Source organism: Apodemus sylvaticus, chromosome 14 (genome assembly GCF_947179515.1).
Source record: "Apodemus sylvaticus chromosome 14, mApoSyl1.1, whole genome shotgun sequence".
Classification (NCBI taxonomy): Eukaryota; Metazoa; Chordata; class Mammalia; order Rodentia; family Muridae; genus Apodemus; species Apodemus sylvaticus.
In genome coordinates this window covers 26,924,226-26,942,539 of record NC_067485.1, presented here as the reverse complement: position 1 = coordinate 26,942,539, position 18,314 = coordinate 26,924,226, and the positions used below count along the sequence as shown (strand labels likewise).

At 40.3% G+C, this 18,314-nt stretch overlaps 1 protein-coding gene across 1 annotated transcript in view; it reads right to left on the bottom strand.

The window, feature by feature from the left end:
* Positions 1-18,314, bottom strand: part of LOC127664524 (uncharacterized) — a 288,099-nt gene that overhangs the window by 190,342 nt on the left and 79,443 nt on the right. Inside the window, 2 exon segments of the mRNA XM_052156600.1 lie at positions 11,057-11,287; positions 13,171-13,291. Coding sequence (XP_052012560.1) covers positions 11,057-11,287; positions 13,171-13,291 — 352 coding nt within the window.

Below are 18,314 nucleotides of genomic sequence, written 5' to 3'. Positions count from 1 at the left end.
TCTTATCACAAAATAAGTTTATTTAAATAATAAAAGATACATGTGACCATTGTGTAATCTTGTCTTGTTCTTTTTCCACCAGAAAAAAAAAATAGTTTATTGTCCCTAGTTTTCTGTTTTGTTTTGTTGGTTCCTTTTAACAACTGAAGAGGAAATTTCTGGAAAAGAGAGCCTCGGGGTCATTTGTAAATGTCATATGATTTTTTGCTGGGGCACACAGGTGAAAGGATGTTTTTGCTATAGCGGACATGTGAAAGAATATGGAAGCAGACACAGGTGAGAGGAGGTTTTCCTGGAGCAGACCCATGAGGGGACATATGATGCTTAGAAAGAATATCAATATGACCCTACAGGCAGAGGGAGGAGGCTCGAGCATTGGTTCACCTTGCTCTGCCTTGCCTCCACAGCCAATGCTCTTATATTGGTTCACCTTGCATCATGTTGCTGATCTTTGCTTGTTGTGAACTCACCAAAGAACTTCTCATGACATTATGGGGATTTCTTGCCACATCACGTCATAGTTTCTTTTTGATCAACCTGCCATTGCAGATTTATGAGTGGTGGTGGCCAAATGGATTGGACTGCTCCTGCTAATTTGTGTTGGTGTTTTGCTAGAGGACTGGACTGTTGGCAATGAACTTTGTAATAGCCCCCCAAAGAAGTATTCCTAAACAGATCCACAACCCTCCTTTCCTATTAATATTTCTTTTCCACTACCTCTGGTGGGCGGTAGGCTATAAGCGAGGTTAAAGTATTTAGAAACCCTTATAAAGTAGGTTGTAAAAAAAAAATCTAAGCCTACAAACAACAAATGCTTTTTTTCTTACCATTTTTTTCAGTGAGTCATGAATCCAGGTGTGGCTATGAATTCCTGGTTCCAGGTCCTTTGTCAGTTTGCAGTCAAGGCAAAGCAGGGAGTCTAAGGCAACTTAGGTGGCCTTGTCAGCTTTAGTTATTAAAGCAGACTGCTGGACTCAGGGTCTAAGTTTCCTGGAACTGTCTCATTAGAGAGAGTGAGACAAAAACTGTCAACCTTTCCCTGACAGAGTGCAAAGATGGCATCCCATCATTTCTACCTATTATACAGATACCTTGTATAGACTATAGACATCCCACAGTCTAATCACACTCAAATGGGAGGAGAATATATACAAGGGCATCCCAATGATGATTCCATCATCATCATCATCATCATCATGAAACTCCAGGCTGTCAGTTTGTTTGACAAGGTCCCTCACTGCATGTAGCCCTGGCTGGCCTGAAACTCGCATTCACCCACATTCCTTTACCTCCCAAGCACTGGCATTAAAGGTGTGTGCCACCATACCAGGCTGCAGGATCTTGCTTTCACTCTGTTGTCTTATGTGTGTGGATGTTTCTTTCTGCGTGTATGTTTGTACACCATATTATGTACAAAGCCCTCAGAGGCTGGATGAGGGGGTAGGACCTCTCAGATCTAGACTTAAAGATGACTGTGGCTATATGGATGCTGGGATGGAACTTGGAGCTTCTCAAAGAGCATCCTTCACTCATAACTATTGTGTATTCTCTCCAGCCTCTGCCTGGCTCATCTAGAAAGGCTGCCTGCCACTATGTCTTGCTTATATCAGGATTAAAAGCCCTGGTGGGCCACACTTCCAGAACCACTGCCCACTATGTCTTGCTTATATCAGGATTAAAAGCCCTGGCGGGTCACACTTCCAGATCCACTGCCCACATGGAAGGATAAAAATCAAGCCTCATTCCTGAAGTTCATTCATGCACACCAGGGACATTACAGGCACCCCAAAGTGTTACCTCTGGTCTGCCCACCTCAGCAGGTATCACCATTCATGCTAAGCACATGATTTCGGCTTTCTTAAAGAGTCACAGGACCCTGGAAACAATGGCCCAGAAAGTGGCTTTACAGAATATGGGAATATGAACTAGACAGCCTCCTCCCCCATGGTTCCCAATATGGACTATGTTGTCACTAGCTGGCCACAATGCTCAATGTTTGAGTTGTCCTCAGATTGCACATAGTCTCTGTCTGTCCACGGGAGCCCTTGGTCATGTTCTCACACAATGCACTGTCTTACTATCTGAGCAGCTGTAACAAGTGCAGCCCTCCTGAAGATTTGATGTACCTGGAAGGTTCCTGGTACTGCTGTGACTCTTGCTGGCCTGTGTGTCTGGTTCTTTATAATCCCTGTATTAAGTAAGCACTTAGACCACAATACCAAAGTCCGGGGCTTGGACGCTTAAATAATTATGTTTATTCCTCAATCTGGAACTTTGATTTCCTTCAGAGTTCTGTTATTCATGCTCGCTTCTTTGGAGGACCTTCTCCTTGGCTTCTAGGTACCCAGCTTCTCTCCAGGTTTTTGCATGGCTTTCCCGTAGAGTGTGTCCCTCTCCCTTCTCTCCATCCCTCTCCCTCTACTCTCCTCTCTCCCTTCTTCTCCCTCACTTCTCCTCTCTCTTCTCTCTTCTACCCATTTTCCTTCATTCTACCTTAGTTTGCTGTCCCATTTTGACTTAATCATCCCAATAAAGATCCTATGGTTATACCCCAAGGCTAGGCATCAATATTTTAGTGTAGAAGCTATGAGGGATGCATAGTTCAGTCTGTAACATGCCCTGTTTCTATTTCTGTCTCCCGCACTTAGTTTTCTACATGCAGATAGCATAGCTGAAGGCTAAGCCATTTCACTGGAGATACAGATGTCTTTTTAGAAAATTTAAAACTAGATAGAGAAATAAGATGATTTTAAATTTTCTGCTAAAGCATATACAAGGTTGTACTGGCTGGTTTTGTGTGTCAACTTGACACAGGCTAGAGTTATCACAGAGAAAGGAACTTTAGTTGGGGAAGTGCCTCCATGAGATCCAACTGTGGGGCATTTTCTCAATTAGTAATGAAGGGGGAGGGCTCCTTGTGGGTGGTGCCATCTCTGGGCTGGTGGTCTTGGGTTCTATAAGAGATCAGGCTGGGCAAGCCAGGGGAAGCAAGCCAGTAAGAAACATCCCTCCATGGCCTCTGCATCAGCTCCTGCTTCCTGACCTGCTTGAGTTCCAGTCCTGACTTCCTTTAGTGATGAACAGCAATGCAGAAGTGTAAGCTGAATAAACCCTTTCCTCCCCAACTTGCTTCTTGGTCATGATGTTTGTGCAGGAATAGAAACTGTGAAGAAAACAAAGGTTATGTTAGTGGAAGCTACGAGGGCTATGACTACTTCAAGGAAAAGGCCATGACTATTTCTCTAACACAGAATATAGCACTTATTATAGAGGGAACTAAATAAGTCTTCCTTTTCTTGCTAATAACAAACTATTTAAAAACACAGTAGCTTAAAAATATGGTATTTGTTTAATATAACTAATTTTCCTGTTGTGTGTGCTTGTGAGTCAGTGGAATGACTTCTCTACTCTGACATAAACTGGCCCACTTTTAGCTGCTCTTGAGCTCATGGCTAGGGTGAAATAAAAAAGTCTAAGATAATCCACCCCCTGCTGCTGGTCAAGGACAACACGAAGCTGGTTTAGACTTGGACCTTCCCTCTCCTGTAGGCATTGCCTCACTTTCGGTCTCTCAAGCAGTGAACATGGCACTTTTATAAGATGAAGTGAGGATGCAGGAGGGATTTCTAATACAACAGGAAAAGGAAGTTGTCGTCTATTAAGACCTAAGATTAAAACCAAAACTCTACAATATTATTTCTATAACATTCTTTTAGCTAATAGTCAATGAGTCCTCTTAGATGGAAGAGAGAAAATACAGACCTTGCCCTTCAGTGGAGAAATAGCATAGATTTTATAATTTTCTTTATCTAACTCAATAAATTATTGGTAACCAGATTAATGAATAAAATGCAAAATAAAGTAAGTAATACAAATAAAAGTAATCTATTTGGCTGTGTACAGTATAATAACCTTGGACTAGTTGAGAACCTCTCATTTGAATTAGGGTCAAACATCAAAGATTTCCAATAATTAAAAAAAAAAAACCTCTCATATAATTAAAAAATGCTAGCTGCCAAGTTTCCACATTTTGTTTTGTTAAATAATCTTTTATTACTTTTAATTATGGCTAAGTGTGTGCACACATGAATGCAGGTGCCCACAGAGGCTCTGGCCTGCAGCTAGAGTTACAGGCAGTTGTGAGCCACCTGACATGGTTGCTGGGGGTTTAAATCTGGTCCTCTGAACGTTAAGTACATGCTCTTAACATAAGCCATCTCTCCACCCACCCCTGCATATCTCTTTGACTCTCCTGTTGTATGCATTGTTTTTAACCTAGGATGCTTATCTACGTAATACCTTTACTACCCATGTGCACATAGGAGTGAACCAAAATGCTTATAGACCATATGTTTAAGCCTCAGCCCACACACACAATGGAATTTACAAGTGGGCTCTGTGTAAGGTACTCAGGTTTAGATGAAGGAATGAGATTGTCAGGATAGAATTAGTGAGTTTATAAGAGCAAGGTCAACAGCTTCCATATTTTCTGGCCCAGGACAGGTGAATGAAAGACTGTCTGGGCCAGAGGAAAGGTGGTCACCAAAGAGACAGATCTGCTAGGATGCTAATCTCTTGTCGTTCTAGACTCTTATACTGAGGGTAATGAATGCTTCTCGTTTAAGCCATTCATTGTACGGTATTTTATCATAATATCCTGCACTGAATAAGATACACAGTGAGTGAACAGTTTCTGTATCCATTCCTCCTTTGAGGGGCATCTGGGTTCTTTCCAGCTTCTGGCTATTATAAATAAGGCTGCTATGAACATAATGGAGCATGTGTCTTTATTGCATGCCGGGGAATCCTTTGGGTATATGCCCAGGAGAGGTATAGCAGGGTCCTCTGGAAGTCTCATGTCCAGTTTTCTGAGGAACCTCCAGACTGATTTCCATAGTGGTTGTACCATATTACAGCCCCACCAGCAGTGGAGGAGTGTTCCTCTTTCTCCACATCCTCGCCAACACCTACTGTCTCCAGAGTTTTTGACCTTAGCCATTCTGACTGGTGTAAGGTGAAATCTCAGGGTTGTTTTGATCTGCAAGAAATGTGTTCTTTAGCTCCACTGTAGCATTTACTCCAGATCACTGCTCTGCTAGTAACACAGCTTCAAGGTGATGACTCTTACAGTAGAGAACCCAGAGACAAGGGGAGATAATGACTCTATCAAGTCCTATCACTGAGGAAGTCCTGGATCCAGAAAGTGGGCTTTAGAGCACAAACCCTAGCACACCCTTCCAAGCCTTGCCTCCTGTAATTACTCTTTGCCCTTAAGTATAAATTGAGATATGTCTTAGGAGAGTGTCTCCAAATGAAGTATTTAGCAACTAGAGTGCATTTCTACAGCAAGCCCTGTCTGATCACAGCAAAAAGCAGACCCTCATGATAAATGACCACCAAATGCCTCCTCTCTGACTCTCTATCTGGAAACCTTTGTCCCAATTCTGTTCTCAGAAGCCCTTTTCTCATAGACTCTTTTCCGTGGCCTGGGTATTAAAGTACCACTCACACAATGGCAGCTGCCCATTTCTACTTTAAGAAATCCTCAAGATTGCCATAAGTTAATGTTTTTTAAAGCAAAATATATATTTTATTACTTTAAAAAATCTTGCACACTGACATGTGATCCACAACACAGATGTACTTACCAAGTACAAAATGGGGTTAAGTACCATCAAAATCGAGTGAGTTTTTTTCTCCTTTTCTTTGGCTGACACAAACCCTCCATGCTAGACACACTTCTGTGTGTTTTGGGGTAATGAGAAAAATGGAATATGTTACCCTAAATTGGAGGAAGCCATGGTCTTAATGGAAACATTAGAGAAATTGTTCCAGAATGCTGCATCCTTCCAGAAATAATAACCCTGTAATGTCAGCAAATTCGGAGTCAGCACGGGTTACCTGCTGCACACAGAGGGGCTTGGTCATGTTCATTAGATCTGCCCGAGGCTCAGCCAAACTTCAGCACATGACCTTTAAGAATTTTTAAAAATTCATTAATCAATGTTCTTTGCCTGAGTTTTGCTGTTTTTGCTTCTTTAACCTATTATTTGTATCCTTTTTTTATAAGTTGGCTGATCCCCATACCCAACGATACTAAGAAATGCAAGCATAACAGTTCCAGCTAATAATTAACAGAAGTTTCTTCAGTTACCATTGCCAAAGGTCAATAATGATATTTTAAAATGTCACCCACAAGAATTATCATGCAAGCTAATGTGACAAAAAAAATCATGTTCAAAATCTTAATTTATATTTGACTTTATGTTCTTAAAAAGTAATTTTGATACCCTTTCTCTCTGAATCTTCTATAAAACCCTAAAAATGCTTTATTTATTTAGCAACTTGAATGTCTTAGAAACCAAGCAGAGAAAAAACTGAAGACATCCTTCACCAAACTTCTGAAAGATTGCTATGGTTTTCCTACATCTTCTTGGTCTCTTCTGCTTTTTTCTGTAACCATTGGTACAGTCTTCCTACATATTCTTGGGTTATCTATGCTTTCTGTAACTATTGCTACAGCCTTTCTACTTCTTCTTGGTGTTATTGATGTTTTCTGTAATGATGACTACAGTCTTTCTTCCTACATCTTGGTGCTTTCATTAATATTTTCTGTAACTTTGGATCATAGATGGCAGCACTAAGGAAGACACACTTTCTTGTGTGTCCTGGGTTGTCCTGTCTGTCTTAGGGAAACTGTAAAGATGCAGGTGTCCTCACTGGGACACTCACCTTAAATTTTTATTGATTAATTAATTAAAAATATAATCCTATAATTGTGTGATTCTTTATTTTTCTTTTGCAACTCAAACCTTTAAGTCATCAAATATTTTATTAAATTCTATTATGAGATCTATATCTGCAGGTTGTCAATGGATACTGTGAACAAAGATGGCAATCTCCTCATTTAAAATGTTTCCAGAATAAGTGTCAGCAGAAGACAGGTTCCCAATGTTTCTACCAAGGGTTTACTCAAAAGTCTTCAGGCAAGCACTAAGATCTTCAGGCCTAAGCTTGGAAGGCACAAATGATCTTGACCTACTATGCTGATGTAAAGTAGTTGGTATTGTTCATGTAATCTGAGGGGCCTGAGACTCCTCTATTTTTTCCTTAACTCATCTTCTTTGACCACCTCAACCTTATGATATAGCAAGACCCATGTTAATATGTAAAATTATTTAGAGCAAGAACACCACCAAAATGCTAGATATGGAATTGGTACCAAGGATATCTGGAGCAGTCGGCATCAGCATCATCTGTTGACTCCCTTAGGAACCTTCTCCATCACCTCAGTGCAGCTGCTGTTGCACTTAACCTTTTAAGTGTTGGCCTCCTAGCTCAGCCTCATGCCAAAGGTATACCACCGGTGACGCTGCAACATTGTGTCCTCACTAAAGGTCAATCAGTAAGATCACCTTACAGACATGTGATTAAGCACATCCTCAGACTCAGTATGTCTCCTGCAGTTAGGCCTTATTCTTTCATTTAGGCAATGGCTTCTTCGTTCGTTGATTTTTTTTCCATAGATACATGGTCACCTCTCTCTAGTCAGCACATGTGTGGCACCTTGTGCCCTCTAGCTGCCCTAAGGAAGCTAATTGCTTCCATTCATGGAGTAAGCAAAGAAACGGATCTTTCTGGCGTGTTTCTTAAATGGAATAAAGTAGATGTCTCAAATGTCTCAATGCTCATTACAACCCCAAGGCATGGTTTTATGGGCTTTTTTCCTTCTGAATGTATTTTTACTCTTGGGAAACTATGCCACAATGGCCGAGGGTAGAGCTCAGTTGGTGGGACTGAAGCTTCACATTCATGCCTAGTACTACCGTAGACCAGGTTTAGGGAACATGCCTGTGATCTCAGTCCTCCGGAGATGGAGACAGAAGGGTCAGAAGTTCAAAGGTACCAGCCTCTGCCATGTAATGAGTTGAGGCCAGCATGAGACACATGAGAAAGACTCTTGTGACTCCTCTATCCTGACAAGTTATGGTGGTCTCAGGTGCTTCTCTTGTTTTATTTTTTTGTTGTGAGTGTCATGCTGTTCATATACAAACTGAATATGAAGTAGCCTAGTGGGGTTTTATTTGTTTGTTTGTTTGTTTGTTTGGAAGATGAGATTCCCAGATTCTTCTGAGCATGAATATTAAGGGATAGACACAGCTCAATGTTATCTTGTCAGCCTGCTATAGAGTACATTTTCCAGGCTTTCACAGGAGGTAATTCTGTTTTGTTTTTATTTTCTGACACATGCAAGAACTTTAGGACTGTTCTTTTAACCATTCCAAGATGTTTCCCTCTCTGATTGGCAGGAACAGAGAAGGATTTTCTCATCCCAGGAATCAGAATCCTGTCTTACAGTCTCAGTGCAGCTTTGACAGTGTAAATAATCTTTGCAACCTCACTCGTTTAACTTGTAGTGAGAATCCTTCCAGACCTGCACAGTGCAACTCCTTCTACTGGCACTTTGTTCAGAGCCTACCCTATATACAAGACAGCACACCAGCACTATAAAGAAATACCCAAGGCTTATATAGTGACTTTGGTTCTTAATTTGGGAAGTTTTAGTCTAACTTCAGTGATATCTACTGCTCTCAGCCTCTGACAAGGCAGCATATCACAGTGCAGGGTGGGACATGGCTAGAATGACTTCCTGTGAGCCAGGAAGCAAAAATAGAGGAACATAGTAGGGTTCACAATCCCCTTCAAAGGTGGAGCCTCAATGGATGAAGGGCCTCCCACTGTATTCTGACTCTAAAGGGCCCACCTTCTTAAAGGCTTAATAGTTCCACTCTGTGGATCAAGGCTTTCAAACTCCAAAAGACACCACTCCACACAAGAATCATTACAATGACTCAACAGCTCATATGGGATACCCTCTACAACGTCAACAAGAATAGACGAGGTTCCTGTATCCAGACTTCACATTTTTACCCAGGGACTTGCGAGAGAATGGACAGTTGAACAAAAGCAAGTAATAAAAACAAACTATAGCTCACCTCAATGAAAAACATTTAAAAACAAGAAGGTTTGAAATAAACCAAAAGAATATAATTGTAGAGTATGGGAATCATGAAATGAAGAAAAAGTAAAAAGTATGTTTAACCTACATTGTTTTAACCAAAGGTTAATTTGAAAGTTATCTGAACTATAAGCACTTATATTAATTAAAAGAAAAGCCCAGTGGGTAAATTTTTATAATTTTATACTATTTATAATTACAACAAAAATAAGGGAGATTATTGGATTCCTGCTATGCATTGGCAGAGCATCTTTCCACACATACCTCTGGTAGGACAACCTCACTATACCATCTTCCAAGTAGGACTGTAATAGGCTGTTCCCTCCATTTAATCTTGTCAGTCAAGGTCCCTTTTCCACTGAACATGGAAATGAATTCACCTACAATGAATTCTTACATTCCTGTTTCAAAGCGGCTTTTGTCATGGCTGTTACATCAGTGAGTACTCTAATATGTTTAAAGCTAGTCATACATGCACACAGGTATGGCTACTATTAAGTGCTCATCTTCCATTGATGGGTCATACTTATCTTTGGTTTTTGGTTTTTCCTAACCCCTACCTATCTCCTTCTGAATGACAGAGTAATTATATTGTCTAATGGTTTTGATCAATGCTATTGGCTTCCCATAGTCACAATTTGCTATGGAGTTGCTTCTTATTTAGAGAGAAAAAGGAGGGGGTGGTTACACTAACACGTCTGCTACCAAAAAGCACAATGTGTAACTCTGTTTCCAGGTACGGAAAAAATATTTTCTCCTTGTACTTTATCCTTCAGTACCAGTGTCAATTCTGATTATTTTTATAATAATTTGCATTGGTGGGTGGGAGGACAGGGGAAGAGAAGGGGGCTTACGGGACTTTCGGGGAGTGGGGGGCTAGAAAAGGGGAAATCATTTGAAATGTAAATAAATTATAGTGAATAAAAAAATAATTTGCATTAATAGGGTAAAAGGCAGTTCTGCTGTGAACAGTCAATGTCATGCCCCAGGACAGCAGCTTGACCTGGGCTTCTAGGACTAGTCAACTCTCCTTTCTCTTTCTACTTTACCTACCAAGGTAGATACCATCTGTCCAGTGCAGATAGGTGCTCCAGGAAACGTTGAAACTGGCTTCACTGCTCCTATTGTACAGCTTCCCTCTGAACTTGACGTCCTCCCTTTCTCCAGGATCACTTCTAGACCCGCCTACCCTGTTTTCTCTCAGCACCCTCCTTTCCAGAATGCATTTGAACAGTCAGTTGATCTATTGCTTACTATACATACAGTTCCTCTAACTTCTGGCTGCCTACAAACATATTCATGTGCCACACATGGTACATGTGTTAGCATTGTTTGCTAAGAAACCCTGAAAACAGAAAGATCAATACTCCATACTAAACTCTCAACAAATAAAGAACACAGAACTAAATATCTCTTTATCTGCCATAGGATTGGAATAGAAAGAAAGATGATAGATAATAAATAAATAAGTAATATAGAGATAGATGGATAGATAGATGATAGAGATAGATGATGATAAAAGATAGATAATAGATATAGAGATAGATGAATAGATAGATGGTAGATAGATAGATACATAGATACATAGATAGATAATAGAAAAGAGCTAGATGATAGATAGATTATAGAGATAAAGATAGATGATGATAATAGATGATAGACAGACAGACAGACAGACAGACAGACAGACAGACAGATAGATAGATAGATAGATAGATAGATAGATAGATAGATAGATAGATTGATAGATAGATTGATAGGTAGATAGATAGATAGATAGATAGATAGATAGATAGATAGATAGATAGAGATAGAGAACAAGAGAGAGAGGCAAAGACAGAGAGAGGCAGATAGGCTGATAGTAGGTGTTTATTGAACACTTATTGAGAAAGTGAATGTGATCATAGATTATATTAATAAGATCCTTTGTGTTGAGGACAGTGGGTTGATTCTGGACAGAGAGGAATGGTGAGTAGATACTGACAGGAGAGTTTAATTAAATGCAAAGTAATATGTGTGCACAGAAGGCCAGCTTACCACAGAAAGGCTTTCGTGGAAATAAAGCCCCACGTCGTAAAAGTTGCCACGATGATGAACTGGGCATGTTCTTGTCTTCAGCTGCTCAGTTTGACACCCCTGTGAGGCACAGCTCCCCAGCTGACTGAGCAGAGACACTCTGAGGAGGTAGGAGCCTTGGGGAACCTTGTCCTTGAGGCCCCTAACACATCTGATGTGTATTTGCAGATGAGGCAACTGAGGCTGCTCGCCCTACATAAAAGGAGAAGTTCTTGAGTTACACAGGAACTGAGTAAAACCAAGCAATTAGCAACAATGGGCTTTTCAGAGGGTTAAAAAAGGGAGACAATTATTTTTACTCAAGCTGTAATTGTTAGGTATTAGCAATGATAACAGACAAGGACCCACAATGTATAATTAGGAGGTCAAAAAGCAAACTCCCCAGTGATGGGAGGGAAAGTTTAACCAGTGTTTAAGCGTGGTATGTTAATAAGCTATGCCATCAGAAACCATTAATCTATTATAGTAAGATGGAATTAGCTGGAATCCAACACGTCTGGAAACCACACAGCAGGCCTGCTAAGATATTGGGGAATGTGAAACCCCAGCAGCAAGCTTCACACTTGGCATGAGAAAGGCAGAGATCATAAGCAATACTAATCATACATAATAACACCATATTGATAAGTGACCTGCAAAACATGTAAGACTTATGCCTTGTGTGATCTAACATGTTCTCCACATGTCAGCTTGCCTCACACGCTTCCAATGAAGAAAGAGGGAAATATCAAGGCCTGAGTCTCAGCCTATGGCATGTAACTGAGACAGGACTGAATGTTTTATCGAACATTCAAGTTTCATGGCTCGTTCACACCTGACTGGAGCAGTCCATTTCTATGTTCAGTAATTGCCAAGAAGTTTATACAAATTAATGATTTCAGTAAACTATTGTTTCAGATTAAATAAACACTTCGGCAAGATTGTTGAGAAATCGGATATCATTATGTTTTATTTCTAGACTTACAAGTCCCTGAGTACTTCAGCCTCAAAGTAGTATATGCTTCAATATTAAATGATATCATTTTTAAGGACATGTTACTCTTCCACCCAGGTTAGGGATACCACTAGGTACCCCTACAGTTGATAGGAAAGAGACTTCTTAATCCTGCCAAGAATTTATTGAAATAAAGCATAGTTCTGCATTGATAATAGGCTTCTGGAATTAAGTAAACAAAGAAAGTTGTTCAGTTTCTTTTGTTTCCCATTCAAATCATACTTAAAAAGTAATCAGAATAACAATTATTTTTGGTTTAATTAGAAAATCTTAATTAACAACAAAGATTTAACCTTAATATTTTGGTTTCCAAAAATATTTTTTTGAAAATTAACACCATCTGAATAAATAAGACAATCTTTTCAGACCTCAAGGCAGGATTACTGATGCAGGCAGACGGAGTTATTAAACACATTCTAAATTAAACGCCTCTATGAATTTTATACTGAAATATATTGTGATAGTTTTGCATGCCAAATGTGACATTTCGTGTTTTAGATTCATCTTCCATAGTAATTTTTTTTTTTTGGAAATGTCATACAAACAAAGATTTTTGTCATTTACCAATAGAATTACTATGCACGGTCGCCTAGCTTTTTCTGTGCTGGCTCTTGTAGTTGTTTCAAGTCAGCAAGCCATAAAGAATCTTTATCTCTCTGAAACACAGCAATTTGGAAGATAATCGAATGGTGACTAGGGGGCAGACATGCCAGTCTGAGGAATTATACCACAATCTCTCTTGCATTTACAACCTCCACCAAGCACATGCCAGGCAGAGCGGGATAAGAGGAACGAAGATTCATCAAATCTCAGGCCCGTGTCATTAGCATGTTGGCAAGTCTACCTCGACAGACTGCTGAGGCTGAGCCTGGTCATACTGGCACCCTGTGCTGAGGAATGCCACTGACGTTTCCACGGGCAGCGTTTGGCTTGGGTATGGTATTAGCATCAAAAACGTTTAGTAAGACCTGCTTTCTCTCAAAAAAACCCTTAGGAGGAAAAAGAACAGGTAAGGGCAGACACCCAATGGATGGCTTCATCTGGCATTTTGCAGCGGGAGAAGCCAGTCAAGAGTTCTCACCTTCCAGCAAGTCCCTTCTGCTCTTCTAGATTCTTTTGTCATGTCTGGAAATGAGCGCTGCTCCGTGTCACTACCCTTTGTATAAGGATTCCCATCTACAGTGCCCGGCTCACACAGAGCTCTGCAGCAGGTATGGGAAGGAAGTTAAAAACGAAAGAAAAGATATTGAAAATGGAGCACAAAGGAAAAAAAGCCTTACTTTCAGATCCACCATGCAGTCTATGCTTTTTTTTTCTTGGATTAATGAGGAATTAAATAAACAGCACATTGCAGGTGGTACATGTGATTAAAGCATGGTTTTTGAAGTACAGCCCTACAAAATATATGACATGCTATATAAGGTACTGAGCTCCCAACAGTTAAAATGTCAATTGTTTCAGAAATAACCAGAAAATCAAATAGAGTTGTCTTCCTTTATCTGAAAGGAATGGTCTTGTGGACTCATCATAAATAGCAGAATACATAGAGGCTCCTATCTCTTATATATAACACATCATGGTATATACATAAATTCTATGCACATATACTACATTTTTTCAATATTTTAATTTTGTGTGTATGTACAAATGCCCATGCAAATACAGGCCTGTGACTACAGATTCTCTTGGAGGACAGAGAAAGCATCTGATTCCCTGGAGCCGGAGTTACAGGTTAACTATGAGTCATCCCCATAGGTGCTGGGAAGCAAACTCTGGTCATCTATAAGACCTTCGAGCCTTCTAAAGCCCTGGGTCACCTTTCCAGTTCACTTCTTACCATATACTTTAAGTAATCACTAGAGCACTGGTTCTCAGTCTTCCTAATGCTGTGAAGCTTTTGTACCATTTCTCATGTCTTGTTGACCCTCCAACCATAAAAATATTTTTTGTTATCTTATAACTGTAATTTTGTTGCTGTTGAACCCTAATATAAACATCTGTGTTTTCTGATTCTCTTAGGCAACCCCTTTGAAAAGGTCATTTGATTCACAAAAGGGTGGAGACACACAGATTGAAAATCATTGCTGTAACTGGTTTACTAGTATGCTTAATGAATGCACAAACATATAAATAGTTGCTATGCCACGTTGTTTCTTTAACATACCAACAGAGCAAATATGCTCAGTATGGCTAAAGCCATCATAGATCTAACTACATCTTCCATCCATTAGTGGCTGAATGCATAGATGCAGAAGCCAGATATATAGAGGACCATCTGTATTTGATAAGATTTTTTGTCATTTCATTTTTTCTACCCGTTCTTCTTTTTTCTTGAGAAAATAGATGCTTAGCTGAAATGACATAAACATTTTCTGTCATTAATGCAAATGCCAGAGATCAAGATTCGTTTCTCTCCTTAAAATGCTCCCAGGCTCTTATCCTCCTATTAATTATGCACTCCCTTTATTCAAGACTCTTCTTCATTGTTGACTCTTTTGTTTGTTTGCTCCTCAAACCCTGACATCATCTGTCTGCTTTCCCAAGTGCGTTTGAATTACAAAGAATGGAAGAATCATATCTCCCACTTCTCCTGACTTAAGCTTAATTCCAACAGCAGGGCCATCTGTGACAATGGCTGTACCCCCACCAGAGGAATAGCCTTTTGGGGTCTCACTGCTGATTCAGTTTCTATGATACAAATTATCTCTCTTAATGTGGTTGGAGCTGCATTGACACAGGGGTTCATTAGGACACCCATTTGCTGGCAATTCAATTTCAAATTAAATACACTTTGTTGTAAATTTTATTACTTTTAAACTACTGTATCTATTGTCTTTAATGACCCTATTATACAGTTATGAAGGTAAACAGATTTCATTAGTAAACATCAAACATCTTATGTTAACCACAGTAAGATGGCTCCCCTCAGTTTCTTTCTTTGTTCTGTTGGTAAAAGTCACAAGGTCCTCAGAAATATCCTAAAATTTTAATCTGAATACTAAGATCTTGCATTCTCTATTATCAGAAAGGAAGGAAGGAATAAAGGAAGAAAGGAAGGAAGAAAGAAAGAGAGAGAGAGAAAGAAAGAGAGAGAGAAAAAGAGAAGAAAGAGAGAAAGAGAGAGAGAAAGAAAGAAAGAAAGAAAGAAAGAAAGAAAGAAAGAAAGAAAGAAAGAAAGAAAGAAAGAAAGAAAGAAAGAAAGAAAGAAAGAAAGCTAAAAGAAAACATGGCCCCTGGTAACAAGCCCATTTTTTTTCTAAAGCTTATTTTCTGCAAGTTAAAAAAGAATGAGGGGCCACAAACTCATCTCAAAAATTTTAACCCAGAATTGCTCCTGTCTTAAGGAAATGCAGGGACAAAAACTGAAGCAGACTGAAGGACAGGCCATCCAGAGACTGTCCCACCTGGGGATCCATCCCATCTGAAGACACCAAACCCCAACACTATTGCTGATGCCAAGATGTGCTTGCAGACAGGAGCCTGGTATAGCTGTCCGTTGAGGGGCTCTGCCAGCACCTGACTAAGACAGATGCAGATACTCACAGCCAACCATCAAACTGAGCCAGGGACCCCAATGGAAGAGTTAGGGGAAGGACAGAAGGAACTGATGGGATTGCAACCCCATAGAAAGAACAACAATATCAATTAACAGTACTTCTCAGAGCTCCCACCAACCAAAGAGTACATATGGAAGAACCCATGGCTCCAGCTATATATATAGCAGAGGATGGTCTTGTCTGGTATCAATGAGAAGGGAGGCCCTTGATCCTGTAGAGGCCTGTTGCCCTAGCATAGGGGGATGCTAGAGGGGCAAGTGGGTGGGTGGGTAGGTGGGGAGCACCCTCTTAGAGCCAAAGGAGAGGGGAGATGGGATGGGGATTTGCGGAGGGGAGACCAGGAAGGGGGACAACATTTGGAATGTAAATAAATAAAATAAGCAATTAATTTTAAATAAATTTTCTTATAAAAAAAGAAAGTGTAAGTATAACAGAGCAGGCACCAAGAGACATTGTTAACTTGAGCTCCTGTAAAGCAGTTGTGTTCAGGAACAGAGGCCAGGAGCAGGCATGAGATCCTGTCTGCATTGACGAAGGCCCCCAAAGATTCATACAAGTTTTATTATTGGGAGATATGGCCTTGTTGGAGGAAGTATGTCACTGGTTGAAGCTTTAGTGTTTCTGAAGCCCAAGTCAGCCCATGGGCACTCCTTCCTGCTGCCTCTAGATCTGGATGTGGACCTCTCAGCTCCTCCACCAGGGGAATCATGGACTAAACCTCTGAAACTATAAGCCAGCCCCAATCATAGCAATAAAACCTAAGACAAGACCTAAAGTAGATTATCATTACTGTCTCACTCTCTGATCTAGTATTATTAGCTTTATGTTGACCGAGGTACAGACATCTTCCATATACACTGGAAGGCAGGTTCTAAGACACACCCCCTCCCAGAGGCTGAAACCTTATCTACAAACGATGTGGTATTACTTGGAGCTTATGCACGCAGGCTCCCTTATAGGTGAAGTCATTTCTACCTGACTGACATCACTGAATGTAATACAAATTCTATGCAAATAGTTCCTGGGCTGGGTTGTTTAGAGGAGTAACAAGGGGCAAAATAGCTGTATGTCTTCAGTATGTATGTTGGGTCTGTTTATTTTTTTAACAAATACTTTTTTGTTAAAATTTTATTTCATTTGAAATCATGTGTACATATGTGTGTATATGTACATGTGAGGACAGTGTCCCAAGAGCCCCACAGAGGATATCAGAGCCCCTAAAGCAGTGGTTCTCAACTTATGGGTTCCGAGTTCATTGGGGAGGTATCTTGAATATCAGGTATTGGCCTTACGATTCATAACAGTAGCAACATTACCGTTATGAAGTAGCAATAAAGATAATTTTATGGTTGGGAGTCACCGCAGCATGAAGAACTGAATTAAAGGTTGTAGCATTGAGAAAGTTGAGAACCACTGACATAAAGCTTGAGTTGCAGGTGATTTTGAACCACCCCACATGGTTAATGGGGACTAAAGCTAAGCCTTCTCTGAAAGAGTTATATTTGCTCTTTAACTGAGCCATCATTCCAGCTCCTATAACTACTTCCTGTCTAAGGCTTCTTGAGGCTGTGACGAGGTACACACAACACTGTGGTTACAAAAGTCTGGCTGTATATGTGCTCTACTGTATATCACCAAAACGCTTCCCACAGTCAACAGACTAGATATAACCTCTGCAAAATACTGGCTCGTCCATGACTCGATAGCTAAGCTATCCATCTTTAATACAAAGTGAAACTGATGCTATAAATATTATTTCCTAACTTCTACTGTCTACTTTGTACATCCTAGGCATGTTTTTCTACTTGCTACACTTAGAATTTTAGGTATGTCTAGTGTTTAATTGTGTCTGCCGCAACTTATTTTAAATGGTCCCTTATCGTTGGCTATTTAGGTTAGTTCCTATTTTGGCTGTTGCAAGATAGCCTGGAATTAGCGCTCTCACGTGTAAAGTCTTACAGGCTTCCCTGGCAATTTCTGTCATACAAAGTCCTATCATTAGAAGCATTGGGCGTGGAAGGGATGCTATTCCATGTTCTGCTGATCTCTAGTTGAACATAGAAATGACACTTTAATGATATATAATCCTAAGTGTGCCAGCTAGCATCTCAGACACTACGTGGTCTTCACAGGGAGACAGTCTCCAATCTCATGTTTACCCTATTTGCAGTCAGAACACAAGCTAAAGGAAGTAGCAATAAAGAGGAGGCACCTATGCACAACAGTCTTCTCAGTGTCAGCATCATTGACCACTTTAACCAGGTAACGCTTCATGGTAGAGGCTGCTCAGTATGCTGCCAGGCTATTTAATGAATTCCACCTTCTGACTATCTCTTAGACAACCTATCTAACGTCAGCTTCCATAATCAAAATGTCACTAGATGTTGCCAAATGTTCCCTGGGGATGACTCTGATTCTTGCTGAGAATGGCTTGTGTTTTCTCAGCGTGATGTAGCATTGAGCTTTCAACAAGCTTAGAGAATACTTCTTACCTCGTTCAACCCCCAGGATATCCAACAGGTGTTAGCATTCCTGCCTCACTGACAGGCAACTGATGCTGAAATATGCTGACAGCCTCGTTCAAGGACAGACAGGACAGGTAAATGCTAATGCTCCAAATTGAGACTATCCCAGCTGAAAACTGAGTCCAAACACATGCCAGCTCTGG